Raw genomic sequence first — 18,251 nt, 5'->3', positions numbered from 1 at the left:
ACCTTCACAAAACCCTTCACGCTTTTCACCTCTTCAAGGCATTTCAAATTCTAACACTGCCTACAACGACTTCCTGAAAACTTTCTCAAACAAAAATGAAAACTTCAATACTCATATAAAGGAACACAATGAAAGTCTCCTTAAGAGTAATTCTAAAGCCATCTTAATCCCAGTATCAATCGACTTCGATGAATCAAATCCATATCTCCAAGACATTCTGTCCACACTACCCGACTCTGCCAATATCCTAAATTCAGAAAGAGAACTACATTCGTTTCAAAAAATCGAAAATAAAAACAAGATATACTATCTTTTATTTACCAAAGTCTACTATTTCGACGACTGTACATATCCAGATATATTCAAAACTCTCAAAACAGCCCGAGACGATATCTTGCTTTCCGCGAACATTGGAGAAATAGCCATATCTGACTTTAAAAGTCTCTTCGAACAACATTCCTTTGTTAAAATATATGGCATGCTTATGTACTTATTTAATAATACTAACATAACAGTAAATATACACCATAATACCATCCTATATCCTGTTCCTTCCGAGATCACTAAAATCCTTAAAGAAAACCATGATATCCCGATTGCAGGACATCTGGGCTCAAATAGGATGTATAATAGAATCAAAGAACGATATTACTGGAAGAATATGCGTACAGATATAGAAAATTATATACAAAACTGTAAATTATGTCAATCAAACAAAGCACTGAGGAAGATCAACCAATCACCCATGCAAATCACGACTACCGCTACACGCCCATTTCAAAGAATTAGTCTCGACATAGTTGGCCCTTTGCCTGAAGCTGGATTTCAAAAACTTAAATTCATACTTACTCTTCAGGATGATTTAACCAAGTTTTCCATTTCATACCCAATATCAAACGCTACAGCAGAAGAAACCTGCGAAGGTTTAGTTCACTTTATTTCCCTATTTGGTATCCCTAAAACCATATTAACAGACCAAGGAACTAATTTCACTGCCGAATTATTTAAACGCACATGCGAATTTTTAAAGATTAAACAAATTTGGTCATCACCTTACCACCCTCAAACGCAAGGCGCTTTAGAAAGAAGCCATTCAACTTTAAAGGAATATTTAAAATCTTACGTAAATGAAAATCAGACAAACTGGCATAAGTTCGTATATACCGCCATGTTAACCTATAATAGTAGTGTCCACACAACGACTAAATTCACTCCATACGAACTTGTTTTCGGCCACAAGCCATATATCCCTGACTCAATATTTGAATCACGCCCTGACGTTACATATCCAGAGTATATTAAAATGCTCCATCACCGATTAAAAATTTCTCGAGAAAAGGCTTTGGAAAATATCAAAACTTCCAAAGAAAGATCAAAAACCTACTATGATAAACACACGCGGTCTATACAGTTTAAAGTAGGTGACTATGTTTATTTAAAAAATCACGTCAGACTGCGCAAGGCCCTTTCGCCAATTTGGAAAGGTCCCTATAAAATCGTTAAAGTCTACGATAATAATACTTTACACCTTTTAATAAATCGACGTCATGTTAAACATCATTTTGATGAAGTAAAACCAGCTCACGAGATCTAATTTAAATTTCATTTTATAAATGTTTTTATTTTTATTATATACATATACTTTGTATAGGTATTTAAAATGCCAGTTTTATAAGATAAGTTTTTATAAAATTTTATTGTTGTATTTTACTTTTTATAAGTAACATTATTTTAATCCTTTCTATAGTATTATAACACGCTCACATATTTTCCAGGGTCATCGCAATTCTCTGCAATGTCACCCTAGCTGAAACTGAAAATCAGTATGTCAAAAATATAGTGAAAGGTCCTGGGATCTTCTTCGACCCTGTTGGCACACTAAAGATAATAAACGACCAATTTCATATTGTAATTCCCGTAGAGATCATTCCCATAAAAAATCATATAATGGACATAAATAAAGTGTTCAATAACGTTCAGTCTTATTGTCAGAGAAGCGAATTAATTGATGTTTCGCAATGTCATAACTTATTGCAACCTTTAGAAGCAATCTTTAAAGATCTCCAACGTGACTTTAATGCCGTTTCACATCTAGTATCCGATAATTACATTTCGAAAAGATCCGCATGGTTTTCCGGAATAGGCACTGTATTTAAACACATATTCGGTACCTTGACCGAAGATGATGCGAAGACCTATGAAGACGCTATTAAAACCCTTTATGAAAATGATAAAAAGATTTCAGGAACATTGAAGAAAACCGTAATTGCTTCCCAATCTGCCATTTCCAATATAAATCAATCCTTACATGAAATGAACCTTAATTAAGCAAAATTGAATGGTGTCGTCAAAGAATTAGCGTCTACGGTATCCAATATAACAAATGCTTTTAATGAGGTTAATTTTAGGAATAATTTCTATAACATTTTAAATATTTTGCAATCAAATTTACTGACTTTATCATTTAAGGTGGAAGACTTACTTAATTCCATTTTACTCATTAAAAGTAACACCTTGCATCCTTCAGTTTTAACCCCAAACCAAATGTACAATGATATTGTAAATAATTTTAAGTTACTCCCTAAGTATAGAGACTTTCCTGTAAACATAGAAATAAGCAATATTCATATTCTAATTAATATAGCCGATTTAACTTGTTACTATTTTAACAAAAAATTAATGTTTATTGTAAAGATTCCACTTGTAACCTTAGAAAATTTTAATATCTATAAAACTGTGCCATTACCTATTCCACATACGGAGGGTAATTTAAATTCTTTCGCTATGATCCTCCCTTCGGAACAATTTTTAGCCTTGAGCACAGATAAATTATCTTATATCTATCTCAAAGATTTAAATGATTGTAAAAGCATACTTACCTATACTTACCTTTGTGAAATAACCGATGTCTACGCAGTACTTAATAACCCTTCATGTGAAATCGAAATAATTACTAAAGCCTTAACTACCCTTCCAGAAAATTGTCCTGTTAAAGTCATGTTTGGTGATTTAGATATTTGGCATAAGCTAAATAATAACAAATGGATATTTGTACAATCAAAGTCCACTAAATTGTCTATTGAATGTAATCAAAATGTATCTGAGTTAGTAATATCCGGTACAGGTGTACTAAATTTACCAATAGATTGTGTAGGTTTTCATAAAAATCTTAAGTTGGTGACTAAAGTGTATCCTAAAACATATGTCCCCGCTGTATCCTCGAATTTTGATATTATTGACGATGATTGTTGTAAAAGTGTAAACAAATTAAGTAATAACTTTTCTATTCCAAAAATCAAGATTATTAACCTTGATAATTTAAAATCAATTAAAGCTATTTCAGACATGTCAATGAAGGATCTAAATGAGATCAAGAATCCTAATAATTTTAATAATCATGTTAGCTTTCCTATTTTAAGTATTTTCTCTGTAATCCTAGTTTTTAGTTTTGTTTTTGTATATTTTTATAAGAAAGGCAAATGTTCGAGAAAACTCCAAGTTTCCAATAATATCCCGGTTGAGCAAGATAATAATCTGGAAAACCAGAGTAATCCTTCAGTAGCCCGCTTGCGAGTTTGTTAAATATTAAGGAAACTTACAAATAAACCGTAAGTTTCCTCATAACGAGGGGGTTGTTATATATTTAAAACCTTAGAGACCACCCTATGTCAACTTCTATTTTAGCAAGCTGGCATTTTCCTATTTCAACTGCCATGAGCATTATCTTTCAGCTAAAGTTAGTCCCACTTTACGATTCAAACCGAGCAGTTGTCTTTCTAAATCTATATTTCTAAATAAATCCTATGTGTAAAGATAATCCTTTTTTTTAAAACTCTAAATCCGGGACGTCGTATAACAGTACGATACAGTCATTATTTGGCGTAAATAAAAAAAATAAACAGTAAAATGTGTCACAGCTACATTCACATTATTATTGTCACTACACTCTGCCATTGTTGTTTTTCATTAAACTTTGGAAAACACCATCAAAGTTGTGGTTTGCCGACGCCATATTGACAGTTAGAAGAGTTTCATTTGCCTAGCTGTTCGATCAACTGGCTGACCATGTTTCAGGCCCCTAGTTAAACGTCTAGGCTGTTAAGAAAAACACTTTTTGAACGGATTAAAGCTATGTATTATTTTTAAAACTTATAGTTATTTACATAATTCTAAATTTTAAACGTTTTCCGACGTTTCGCGTGCTTTACAGCGTGCGTGGTCATGGTGACTGAAGACGAGAGGTGTTAAATGTCAAAAGTATCACAGCTGCAGAGAAAGTTAAAATTTAAAATTATGTAAATAACTATAAGTTTTAAAAATAATACATAGCTTTAATCCGTTCAAAAAGTGTTTTTCTTAATGTGCAAAAGCTATTTTAACGAAAGACAATACTATGGGCTAGGCTGTTAATTAAACGGCTGATTAAGCTAGTTGGCTGCGACATCTATATTACTAGGCTATACACTAATAATGACTAATAGTTTAATAAACGTTACAAAACTGTCGATTGCCAACGGAACTGGCTTGGCAGAGCTAGTAGACTTTATGTAACGACATGTATGTATATGTATATTACGTCAAAAAATAATAAATAAAATATACGATCAGAATATTTGGAAGAAACCTTTTTTGAAATAGACAATATAATATTTATAAAATCATTAAAGACGAAAATACAAATTCTTTATGTATTTATAAAAGCATGCCAACGCTCGGCACACTGATACATTGCTACAATAAATAAAATACATTTTCTATTGTGACAAACACTGCACTAAAGGATTTACTAAGTACGTATTTAACATTCGCTCGAAAGGTGAAGGAAAGATCGTGAGGAAACCGGCTTGTCTTAGACCCTTGTAAAGGAGGCTTTTTACTGATATTGAAAAAGTATTATGAAACAGATCTGAGGCCCAGACCTAGAAGGTTGTAGCGCCACTGTTTTTTTTATTCTTAACATTTATTTATTAAATATTTTGAAGTATGAGAAGAGCGACTTAGGATATCCAAACCCAGGTTATCAGAATGCTAATAATTATAATAATATAAGTAACAAGAAAGAAAAGTAAAACATTTGTTTCTTAAATGCAGCCGTATGTTATGTTGAGTTACGTCGTATGGTTTTCTACTGTGGGGTGCTGCTGTAGAGGCTCAATCCATATTTGTGCTGAAGAAGCGAGGTGTTCGGGGTATTTGTTGTGTTTCTCCGCGGGAGTCGGTACGAAATAAGTTTAAGGAATTAAATATTATGACACTATCTAGTCAATATATTGTTGAAGCTTTGTTGTATGTACAAAAAAATATAAACGATTTTAAAACAAATGATGACTTTCACCAGTATAATACTCGAAACAGAACGAATTTAAGCGTACGACCCACCAGGATCCAGAAGATAAACCACTTCTTATGTGGAAATTGTATCAAACAGTATCAGTTATCAAAACAGTAATTAAACACAAATTAAGAAATAAAGGTTTTTATAAATTTGTCGAATACTTTAATGATCCTAATCCTTGGGATTGATTTGCTCCAGTTCAAACAATTTGTATGACTCAAATCTTGGCGATCAAAAAGAGTGGCGGAGAGTTTCTTGCCAGTTCTTCTTGCCCGCTTTACGTCCATGACGAACTGGTAGTAAATGTAAATTTAGAATTTTTAACTTCTTTTCTGACGTTCATGAATGTACTTATTTACCTATATGAATAAAGTTATTTTGAGTTTGAGAGAAGTGAATAACATCGAGTAAAGAACAAATACTATAAATAGGCGCAATGTAATATTGGTTCTGAGTTTGAGAGTAAAAACATTAGCTTCGCTCACGTGCAAACGTATGACTGGATTCTCTACTTTTAAAATATTGTAAATGAAATAAATATACAAAAATTATATAGCCTTTGTTACTCAAGGATGTCATTGTAATAGTGAATTTTTATATCAATATTGTAGTTATTGATTACGTCAAACTGTTTGGAGCATCATAGCTGTTATATTGACTAAAATAAAAGGTCCCGGCTGAATTTATTTATTTATTCATTTAGGGAACAAAACAGATACATCTCTAAGAGTAAAAAACAAAAAAAAAGCATAAAATTTAACACATTGGATACACAAAAAGTTTCACAGATAAAAAATAAGATATTAAGCAAAACAAAACAAAACATGACAGCAGAATGTTATTTTAGTAGACAATACAATAAAAAATATTTAAGTAGACAATACAATACAAAATATTTAAGTAGACAAAATAATACAAAATTTATAAATCAGGAGAACGACAAACATACTGGTAGCTATAATAAAGAAGAAAATACAAGGTTCAGGACTTTAATAGTTGTTTTAACCTATTCTTAAATGAAGTAGAATTCTATTGTCTTAGGTACAATAACAACGTCATCGGATGTTACGACTATCAGGTTTACTACCAAATATGAATTATTGATATCGTTATAATAGATTTTAACTGTAGTTCTACAGCGTCTACAAGTTTTAATTCTGCCCTTGCTTCCAGCTTAACAGTTTTCTAAGACCTATTTGTTAAGCATATAAGGGTATATACAAATAATGGATAACAAATGAATTTCGTGTAATTTTAAAAATCACTTTATTGTACTATAATAGTTTTATGATATTTTAAGTTACAATTTGACCGTACAAATGATGTAAATTAACAAAAGATACACTTTATGATTAGACAATTTCGTACGCACAAGTGTAAGTTATATTTAAATTAGGTTAAAGTCTGTTTTAAATATCTACCACTTGCACTGTGTAAGTGCGTTCTATTACATCGACATGTTACATCTGAATCTCTCAGTTAGTCGATAATAAAGTTAATAGGCAAAGTTCAATACTCCGTAATTGAAAGAAAACATTTTTTTAACCGCATTAAAGCTATTTGTATTATTATAAACTTATAATTATTTACATAATTTTAAATTTAATTTTTCCGACGTTTGCGTGCTTTACAGCGTGCGTGGTCACGGTGACTGAAGACAAAAGGTGTTGAATGTCAGCTGTGATACTAATTATGTAAATAATTATAAATTTATAATAATACAAATAGCTTTAATCCGGTTAAAAAATTGTTTTCTTTCAATGTGTAAAAGCTATGTTAACCAAAGACAATATTATGTACTCCGTAATTATTCCGACAGATTTAGTACATAAATAAGACACGATAAAGATCTTAGGCTAAACGAAAGTTAAAACTTAATTACACACAATAAAAAGGATGTTTAGTTAAGGGAGCGTTCAAGTATTACGTAACGAATTTGGGGGGAGGGTCCTCTTGTAAAACGTTACGATGCGGGGCGGGGATTGAATTACGCGTTTTTGTTAATATTATTTTCCACTTTCCAGGACCTTACACCACATAATGGTAAGTTTTAGGTATATAGAGTCACTGGGAGTGGTCACGAAACGTTTTACTATAGGATACAGAAAACGTTACGGCACGTAACGTAACGTCATGAGGGGGGGGGGTCAAGAATCTCCAAAAATTGCGTGACGTAATACTTGAACTCTCCCTAATCTAAACAAATTCAACCCCTACACTAGGATTCCCTGTGTCGTGGACAGTCATTATCTCTATATATATGAGTGTACGAGACATTTTAATGATTTTAGGTATTAATCAATCGTACATAACACTTACAATTTTATAATTGAACACTGTTGGCGAAGAAGAATACTTTTTTAATAAGACATAGACACATAGTATACCTGCTTCTTTACATTTTCAAGGTGCTGGCAACGACAATACAGCGTTATCGTAGTGGCAGACGTGGTTCGTAATATTCGTTTTTGTCGAAGAAAAGGGAGAGAGCGATTGAAAGAGAGTGTGAAAGGGAGATCGAGAAAAATACACGCTATTGGTTGATGTATTCGTTTAGTAGTTATATAAGAACTTGCTGGCAATTCTGTCGCATAATTAGGGTAAAAAACCGCCTTCACCGGGGAAGGCGAGGACCTTTAGTTCGCACTTCGCTCCAGTGAGCTTCCGTCCCGCCCTTCAGGCGATTGACCACCCCGCAACGGCCCAAGCCGAGGTCACACAGGAGACGCCCTTGCGCTAGCCGCGGGATGAAACAGCCCAAGCTGAGCTGTAAAGGCCCTTAAGGCCAACAGCGAGATTCCATACAAAAAAAAAATCGTCGCATGTCTTGTGCAGTAAACGCAGAATTTTTTATTTATTTATATTATCATGAGCACGTATACAGTGTGTAAACAGTGTGAATATATATATACATATACTGGTACATGGTCATCTATTAGGGCTTTTACCTTAGTAATAATTAATTTACAAAGAAGTTTCACTTCTGACATGTGTACTTTGTACACGCACGTGCGTATAATTATCGTTATTAAGATAGATATTTTGTTCGCCAGCTCATAGTTAAAAGAGTTACGTTTAACATTCATGCAGTTTGTTTCCGCTAATTATTACATCACCTCTTCCATCTTTTGTCCTATACATCTCTTTCCAATCCATTTGAAGTGCCTTATATCCCAATAATCTGGTTACATAACCTGCCCAATTCCACTGAAACCTTAGGGCGTGTGTAAGTTTTGTTACGAATGGCAACATTTCTTTGTGTACCCTTCTTAAGATGCTTTTTTTTTATTTGCTTTTTAATATATGTATAAATTCATATCAACGACATTTCAACGTAATTTCTAATAATAACAACAAAGGAGTGTTTATATTTATAATAATTGTTTTTGCCAAGTAGGTTATTTTAATTTTGTGCGTGGATTTTGTAGTAGCAGATTTACTTCAATTTATAACCCCCCCCCCCCCCTCCTCTTACCAGCAACAGTATATATTTCATTTTAAAGCATAGACAATATGTAGAAAATTAAATAGTTACCGTTGACGTTTGTTTTTTTTCTGTTTAGTTTTGTCTTATTAAATGTGTATAACATGTATTTTTGCAATACTTGCCTATCATATGTAATTTAATACATTTTTATTTTTTCTTTACTCACAGTGGTTGCCTGGAAGAGGTCTTTTGCTTACCGATGTAATCTGTTTTGGCTTTACATATTGTCTAAGTTTTCTTTTGAAACTAATAAATAAATAAATATCACTCGTCACAAGTTCTACTATCATTATTCTTCAAGACCATGTACCACTGAAATTGAGTCTCACCAAAGAATCTCATTATATAGATATCTTGAAGTCAAATTTGTCTATGTAAAATTCAGATTTATACATTAAAAATTGTTACGTCATGGCTATAAAACTGTTTAATCACTTTCCTAGACGTTATAGATCACTGCCATGTAATTGTTTCCAGGGGAAGGTGATGAAATTTTTAAAAACAAAGTGACTATATAGGTTAGGCGACTGTTTGGATTTGATTAGATTTGACACCAATTGTAAATAACTTAACTTTGGCATTATGTTAATGTTCTTACTATAAGACATTGTAAAAATTTATATAACATTTGCACGCCTATTTATAAATGGCTGATTGTGCGGATATTTGTAGTTGATCGATCTAACCACTGTACCACTATCTCGGCAAATAAACAATCTATTTATTATATTCCAGTCCACAACGAACACAAAATAATATACCGAAATATATGCAAACTTGCCTTTACGAAACTCGCTGTGTTTGGGAACAGGGTTCCAAAGTTTTTCGCGTTCCTGTTGGACGCCTATACCACCCGCAACACAAGGTTTTCCGGCCGGTAGAGAATGGCATTCTCCTTTTCGAATCTCTCGTTCATCATCTCCACATTATTCGCGTAGTTGATGTCCGCTTTGTCCAGGAGATGTCTCAATTGCGACTGTCTCAGACTCCTGGTGGTGTTTCGCTGCTAACACACTTTCTAACTGGAATTTTATATTATATCAGTGATTATAAAACAAACAACAATGAAACTAGGTTTAAAATGTTCAAACATTTACGAAACGAAAAAAACTATAAACAATATTAAATGCAGGGAACTCAGTAATACAAAAGTAAGCACAAAATCGGAACGGCTCAAATATCTCTTTCCTTCAACTTTGATTTTGTTAGCTTTGAGTTGACTCTTGGGCCGTTGGGTTCAAGTGCACAGGCGCTAATTAAAGATTTAAGTTGGCGCCTGGTGATAGTACCAGTGACTCCAGAGCTGCTGCTTGCATCGCTCAACGAATAAGTATCCCAACACAGCGCGGAAATGCTTCCAGCGTTAAAGGACATATCACCAAACTTTTTTCAATATCTTTTAACTTTGTATTTATTAATTTTAAATATTTTTAGTAATAGTTAGTAGTAATTAGTAGTAGTTACTAGCTGACCCAACAGACGTTGTCCTGTCTTAACTATGAATATTGATTTCGAATATAATTAACTAATAATGCTTTATGATATACAACATTCTTTGATTGTTTTTCTGGCGCGTATATAAATAGTTTTGTTGATATTTCGACATATAACTGGCGATGTGAAAAACATGGATTTTATATGTATTTTATCAATATAATAACTCCGATCGAAGCATTTGTTTTAAACGATATTAATGTGTCTTACATCCTCTTTGACGATATTTGCAGCACGCATTCTGTCAATGTTATGTCAAACGCCATAAAGTTACATGAAAAAAGTTTGAATGCAATGAAAAAAAATTGCTATCGTAACAAAAGTCAGGATTACTTAATATTTCTCAGACAATTTTCATAACGTTTTCTTTCATAAGAACCTTCCTGACAATAACAAACACAACAAAAAAGAATGAGCGAAATCGTTCACGCGTGATGCCGTGACCAAGGGAAATAGGGATTCATTTTTATGTATATATATGGATAGGTTCAGGATATTGTAAATACTGTGTATTTGTAATACCTAATTCGGCTGTGTCGTGTGATGATGAAAGTGAGTATGTACGTGACCCCCTCCCCATACACTGTGTATGTGGGGTGAACTCATGATGGAGGTGATAAAGCGCAATTGATATATCTGAAACTCCTTTTAAGTATTTATTATTATAATAATTATTCAGTGGCTACAAGTCTCTATGGGCTTCGGATTGCGTCTGTTTTGATAATTTATATTTTATAAACAAGTAGGAAAGGAGAGCTCTATATATAGCAATTACGAAATTGTAATTACTAATTGTACAATTGTCAAATTAGCTATTTAAATCCTAATAGCCGATGCATCTTGCAGCGTTGAACTCGAGCAAAAATAACGCAGTATTTGGCTGCGTTGAGAGCAGAGAAGCTGTAGAGTTGTTTATCTATATATTTTTTTTTATAAATAGGAGGCGAACGGACATTCGCCTGATGTTAAGTTATGCACATGGACTCTCAAATTGCCAGAAGGCTCTTAAGTAAGTTGCCGGTCTTTCAAGAACTGGTACGCTCTTCTCTTGAAGGAAACTAAGTCTATATACGTATATAAAATTCAAGCGATCACACTTGAAACTAACAAATGTGTTTCTTTTCAATATTATAATACAAATAGCATCTTATCAGAAACTTCTCTTTTTCGAAATAAAAGCTAGTTGTTAGGGTATCCGACTGTCTTTTTACTAAAGTTTTCATAGGTGTCAGTCATAAATATCTACAGAGTCCGTGAGTTTTATGTATATCAAAGATATGTAGGTTTTTGGGGCGAAATATTGAACTGGAAACAGAACACACCTGGATGGAATATGCACTTGACTAGTTCAGCACCATGCACCGTACCAAGCCACGTGAACGAATTCTTTAACATTATTCAACGGATGAAGCTCCAGAGCGCCTTCTACAAAATTTAAATTACATCAAGGCATGTGTTTTTATTGAAACAACTTTGAGGACAGAAAAATGATTTTAATTGCATTAAAAAAATTTCATTTAAGATTAAGTGGTTCCTTTCATAGTCCAGACTTCAAATATGTTTGTATTTTTGGGTGTTATTAGTAAAATCACCTCTGTTCGTTTTTCTTGTTTTGTGTTAACCATTAATAGTCGATGCAAATTAATTATACGTATCTAAATGTTTCTGTGTGAAAAAGAAGTTGCAACTGAAAAAAAGTGTCTCTAAGCATAAAGATATGTTTTGGGACGATACGAACGAAAACTATTTCCACAGCTTGCCATCATCATGTGCGATGGCTGTTGGCTCCAAAATTACTGGAACATTGATGGAGGCCATGGGTCAGCGTATAATGTCGTTTGGCGTGGCACGGCGAGAAAAACGACCTGCACTCTTTTGGCAATGAAGGCCATGGTGTCCAAGGCTAGATAGATATAGATTTGTTATATACAATTATATAACAAATCTCATCTTTTACCAAACTTCTCTATTTATGGCCTTCTTTCTCCATTTGCTTCCTGGTAACTATATATCATCTATCCGCATTTTAATGGCCATCCTCTTCATGTCCCCTTTTTCCTTTCCATACGTTGTCTATAAACCCCATCTGGATCTGCAAATGAATTACTAAATCGTTCAATAATATCAAACTGTAGTATTTTTAATAAATAAGAATGTGTCCGTGTACTAGCGTACACACGTAAAAATTGAAAATTATTATATGCAACTTTACAGAAATTGGTTAAATAAAGTTAAATTAGATAAAGTTTAACAAAAGGCTTTTATTATCATAGACATGAATACAAATAATACAATTATTTCATTTTACCTTATTACTACTAAGATTATTACAGCATTTCATTAATTGTAATATAATTATTAATATCATTGTTATCGTTATTATGTATTTTTGTTATTAATGGCTTCGAATCTCTTCGAATCAACCGTGGTACAAGAAAAATATGCCGCGTAACGTAAGAATGTGACGGCTAATTTTTTTCCAACGCCAATAAAGAAGTTTCACTTCAAAAATCTTAAAATAAATCAAGTAAATGCTCCATGCATTTCTTTTTCAGCTACCTAGCGTCGATTCGACCAGTGTACTACAGTACAGTGTAGTGTCCGCAAGCAAAACAGCTTGCAACTGACACAGTACCTATAAGGACATTTATAAAGTATATAAACAGTGTTTAATAGTGTTATATGTAGGTATATAGTGTATTTACTATTGTGTGTATGTATTTAGTTTGCGAGTGTTAATACGAAAGTATTGGTTAAGTGTTGCGTTGTTAATACTTAAATGGTTAAATTTTGGATTAATTGGAAATGGAAATGGAATGCGTAATCTCTCTTTCTCTGACAACATTTTTTCAGTAGAGTTTTTCAATCAATAGTTTTTTTTTTAAACCAAGTAGTTTTAGTATTTAGCAATATATCAAAAGAAAAGTTGTTTATTAGTGTTTACTAGTCGGTTTTTTTTTCTTCCAAAGTATCTATTGTGGGGGATCCGTTGTTGTAGTTGTAGCCCCGGTTTTCCTCCCCTAGTTAATCGGCCTCTCATGAAAATCATCAGCAAAATGCACTATAAAAATTCAAGAATTACGTAGAAATGTGTCCACTTACAAGAACTTCAAACTTCATTCAAAGATAAACTTTGATAGGAAAAATCTCTGGAACTACTGAAGCGATTTCAACTATTATTTTACCAATAAAAAACCACGTTATTTGTGAGTGTCATATAGTAACCTGATTACTTGTAGGTTATTGGATTTGCAAGTAAGACGGTTAAAGGAAAACATTTACGAACTCGGTCTTAACGATAAAAGATTGAGTTGCAGTTTGATAATGCCTACATCCATGGTCGGTATCACTTACGTTCACATACTGTTAAAAAAAACTATATGTATAGAAACTAAAAGTACAATAGCAATCTATTTAATCCTATTTTTAACGCTCTTGAAAGAAACAAAATTCTTTATTAAAAAGGATGTTAAGTTCAAAGAGTTAACTATGCACACTAGGATCCCCTGTATCGGGCAGGTAGTATCTTCCATTATACATATAAATGGTTTTAAGTACTTGATGTATAAGTTCTACAATTTTATAACGAAACTATTGTCGCCCAAGAGAAATACTTTCTGCACATAGGATATGAGAATGAATGTATAAAGTTTTGTATTAAAGATACAAGGGCAGAAGGAGAAAAAGCATTTGGGCGAAGGATGTCCGTTTTTAGGTAGATTATATGTAGGTCTGCGTTGTCTATGATGTGGTTGACATATTGATAGTTGTCTAACGATTAAATGTTAATAATGGAGAATAAATCATTAATTCATAGGACTTTTTTCATATTAATTACAAAATATATGTTATATCATGTACATATTATGTGAAGGAAGGAATGAGGAAGAAGAATTTATATAAAACATACTATAAATGTAAATATTTGACGTAAAAATAAATTCAGACAATTTTTTGGTTTTTATTTTTTTATGATACAGCATACAAAAATACATACAACCCTTAATTGTCACCCCTCTACGATTAAACTCTATTTATACTAGATAGGTTATTTTTATTGAATAATGTTTTTTTTTAAAACTAGGATTAGATATTTTATTATAAAATTAACGTATCTTTCTAATATAGTAAACATATAATTATTTATCGAAACAATACAATCACTTTCGTAATGTCTTGTAATTTTTTTGGTGTCATGTTGTTATGTCATGTAATAATATAATAATATAAACAATACAAACAACAACTTTTTAATAAATATATGAAGATTCTACCAATCTTAAATATTAAGCTTACTACAAAAATGCTAGGTGATGTTTTCAACATATGTTTATATAACCTATGTTTTCGGAACTAATAAAACATTATGTAGATTAAAAATTGTTTCTAATTCTTGTACTTTAATCTCTGATTTATTATAATCTGTGCAACGCGGGCACACGTCCGATGACGCAACTATTTTGACACATTTTTAAGCCCCAATGACCGCGGACATCTTTCATCTCCCACCTGTTATTGGCAATACGTCAAATTTATGAGAGTACAAATAGAAAATAATTACGCTAAATTCTCGTTATTTATTAAGCTTATCTTCTGTCTGCTTAAGGTTTTTTCATCTGCTTAGGTGATTTCATCTCATCAAAATGTTAAAAGCAACCGGTTTTATTTCTCAATATTAAAATATGTTTTTATTATATAATGAAGAAACATATCTTTGAATTACAACCTCTTTAGGTATGGACTTTAGATATCTATTTCACGACCATTTGTCAATATAATAGGCAAGTAGATGAACAGCCTCCTTGCGTGACACACGCGTCAAGATGTTTTCCTTCACCGTTGAATGTTAAATGCTGGGATGTAACCTACGAACTGAGGGATGGAAGTCAACATTTCTTTCCCTTGAATTTTATTAACATTATATCCCGTTTTATTACATAGGATTAGGTTTTGATTTGTCAGTGACCAAACTCTTGAAATATTGTTTACAAACCTATTCTACCTAATAATATAGACAATTATTCCTGGCAACATTGCACGTGACATTTAGCCGTGTACACTTTGGGTACACTGCTCTAGATAATAGAATTTGGGCCAATCAATTCCTCATTGTTAGCACAAATACTAGATTTATGTAATTCAGTTTCACATACTAACGTTGAGTCTATGGTACGAATGCATTAATTTCAACAGAGCAGTGTTTATTAATATTCCAATTGCGATATCAGTGTTATAAATATAGAGGAGAACTGTTGAAATAGTTTTTCGAAGTGAAACTACTTTATCGGCGTTGGAAAAAAATTACCGTCACATTTTTCCGTTACGCGTCATTCATTTCTTGTTTAACCAATTTTTCGAAAAATAAGGCCATAAAGAAGTTTTACTTCTCACGTGTGTACACGCACACATTTTTATGTTGTTTTTCCTTTCATCCGTTATGTGTGAATGTTAAATGCGATACATCCATTTGTACATAGCCGCGAACCTATGCAATCACTAGGTTAGTATACATACTTATTTAAAAACACTTTGAAAATACCAAAGTGGTGACAGTGATGAAGACAAAATATTGATTAACGGGCTCTTATCTACTTTAATTGGTTCATCGAATCGATAAATCTCTACCGTTTAAAGTGTATCAAGCAATTTTTATCAAAATTTTAGTAATAATCAAGATTTGTTTTCAGGTTTTGAAAGTTAGCTTACAATTTGACACATCATCACTAACAATATTCGAGTAGTAAATCTTGTATCTTTCTTCTTATTTTGGCTACTAGTATATCTGTCGTTCTACCGATCTATAAACTTTGTATTGTCTACTTAAATATTTTGTTCTGCTGTCATGTCACGTTTTGTTTTGCTTTATATCCTTTTTTTTATCAGTGAAACTTTTTGTGGATATATCCAATGCTTTAATTCTTATGTTTATATTTCTTTTCTGACTTCTACTTTTAGAGATGTATCTGTTTGTTTCCCAAATGAATAAATAAATAAAATAAATAAATAAAAATAAATACGTTGTTATAACTAAATGTTGTTACGCGTACCCAGGACATACAACGACCAATATTTAAGCCTTTCATTTCGGAATATACTTAAAATGAGTAATAGTAATATCCATAACGCAAAATCACCTGCATCATTAACACAACCCAAATCCCTTTTAAATCATCACACATCTCAGCCAAATTAGGAATTCCTTAAATGTATGAAAGATTTTTATTGGAATTCCGTTTAGTTTTTTTTAACCTTTTTTTTGAATATTATGTGTCAGTGGGTATATTTTTTGTGTATGGCTGTTTTTTATATATATATCAGTCAGCTGTTGAAATACGAAATAAACAAATTGTGTTAAGTGCTCTAACATTTACAGCTTAACGAATGACAAGACCGCAATGAGTGACGCCCGCTCGGCTAGCGACTCCGAATGTTCAAGTTGTGAGGAAGACGTGGATTCTGGGATAGCTGATGAACCAGTCCCACAGAGACAGGACATCGACTGTATGGATTTAGCTGAATTCTTCGCCTACTGGTAAGTTTTTTCTCAATCGTTTCAACGATCGAAACATACTGTAACAGTTGGTTGACCTTTATTTGGAGACGGTTTTTGAATTGAAATTTTAAGCGCATGAAGATAACATTTTGACGGATGAAACGCAATAATAATGCAGCGTTTTTGTCGAAGAAAAGGGAGAGAATGATTGAGACCGATTAAGAGAGAGGAGAAAGAGAGATCGGGACAAAATACACGCTATTAGTTGATGTATTCGTTTAGTAGTTACATATTAAAACTTAAGATGGCAATTCTGTCGCATAACGTCTTGTTATTTATTTATATTATCATGAGCACGTATCCCGTGTGTATAGAGTGTAAATATAGATATACATATACTGGTACATCATCATCTATTGGGGCTTTCTTAATTAACAAAGAAGTTTCACTTCTGACATGTGTACTTTGTACGCACGCACTTTTTTTAATATTACCTCCAAAATTAAAAGAAAGAACATATAATATAAGTATAAATAACATACATATATATACATAAGTCCAACGCACTCACTAACATGGTTAACGGCGGCGGCTCAGTCCCCGCTAATGATAAAAAATATATTTTGTTCATCAAGGTTAGCGAGGAGATGGTAAGTCAAAGTGTGGGACACTCACCATACATACCACACTTACATTTTATGCCAGAGCCGGTTCTCGCAATAAACAGCGCAATACAGCGAGGAAACGCTGCCAGCATACATAGCACCAAACGCTTTATTTGTCCCAGTTTCTCCATCCATCATCCTATTATGGTGGAGGAACCTCTGAGCACCTATTGTTATCAATGCTTTAAACGCCAGCAACGAACTTACGAGCGCTTTGGCATTGAGAGTTTCCATGGATACCACTTAACATCAACACACCTCCATGGGAACACCTCGTGTATATAGATTGTTTGTAAAGGGAAATTTAGGAAGTTCTAGAAGGTAAGAAATCTAACCACTTCGGGTTTAATCCGTAATAATAAATCTTGAAATGACGTAATAAATAAAACTATTTAAAGGGAAATTATTTATTTTAAAATATCACTCTTAAACTAGATTGTTCTTATCGTTGACCTGTAAATTGACCGCCATAATCATTATCTACAACATTAACTCCCCCTCCATAATCATTATCTACCACACTAACTCCCCCGCCATAATCATTATCTTCAACACTAACTCCCCCGCCATAATCATTATCTATAACACTAACTCCCCCGCCATAATCATTATCTACAACACTAACTCCCCCGCCATAATCATTGTCTACAACATTAACTCCCCCTCCATAATCGTTGTCGACAACGCTAACTCCCCCACCATAATCGTTATCAACAACGCTTACTCCCCCACCATAATCATTGTCTACGACGTTAACTCCCCCGCCATAATCATTGT

General features: G+C 32.9%; 2 protein-coding genes across 2 annotated transcripts in view; both read left to right on the top strand.

Moving 5' to 3' along the window:
- Window positions 1-2,124: 2,124 nt before the first annotated feature.
- LOC123718126 lies at window positions 2,125-3,666 on the top strand. The gene has a single exon (XM_045674526.1). It carries the CDS (start codon window positions 2,545-2,547, stop codon window positions 3,580-3,582), a length of 1,038 nt encoding a protein of 345 aa, XP_045530482.1. The 5' UTR covers window positions 2,125-2,544; the 3' UTR covers window positions 3,583-3,666.
- Window positions 3,667-12,901: 9,235 nt separating this feature from the next.
- The window catches only part of LOC123717982 (apical junction molecule), a 48,265-nt gene continuing 42,915 nt past the window's right edge, over window positions 12,902-18,251 (top strand). The window contains exons 1-2 of the mRNA XM_045674301.1: window positions 12,902-13,000; window positions 16,690-16,848. Coding sequence (XP_045530257.1) covers window positions 16,712-16,848 — 137 coding nt within the window. The 5' untranslated portion in view covers window positions 12,902-13,000; window positions 16,690-16,711. The remainder of the gene's footprint in view (window positions 13,001-16,689; window positions 16,849-18,251) is intronic.

The sequence above is a fragment of the Pieris brassicae genome, chromosome 14 (genome assembly GCF_905147105.1).
Source record: "Pieris brassicae chromosome 14, ilPieBrab1.1, whole genome shotgun sequence".
NCBI classification, from domain to species: Eukaryota; Metazoa; Arthropoda; class Insecta; order Lepidoptera; family Pieridae; genus Pieris; species Pieris brassicae.
The sequence above is the reverse complement of the archived record's forward strand: the minus strand, read 5'-3'. Positions and strand labels throughout refer to the sequence as shown.

What these genes read in the sequence shown, in the direction of transcription:
- LOC123718126 (XM_045674526.1), top strand. Translation starts at nt 2,545, where the DNA reads ATGTACAATGATATTGTAAATAATTTTAAGTTACTCCCTAAGTATAGA.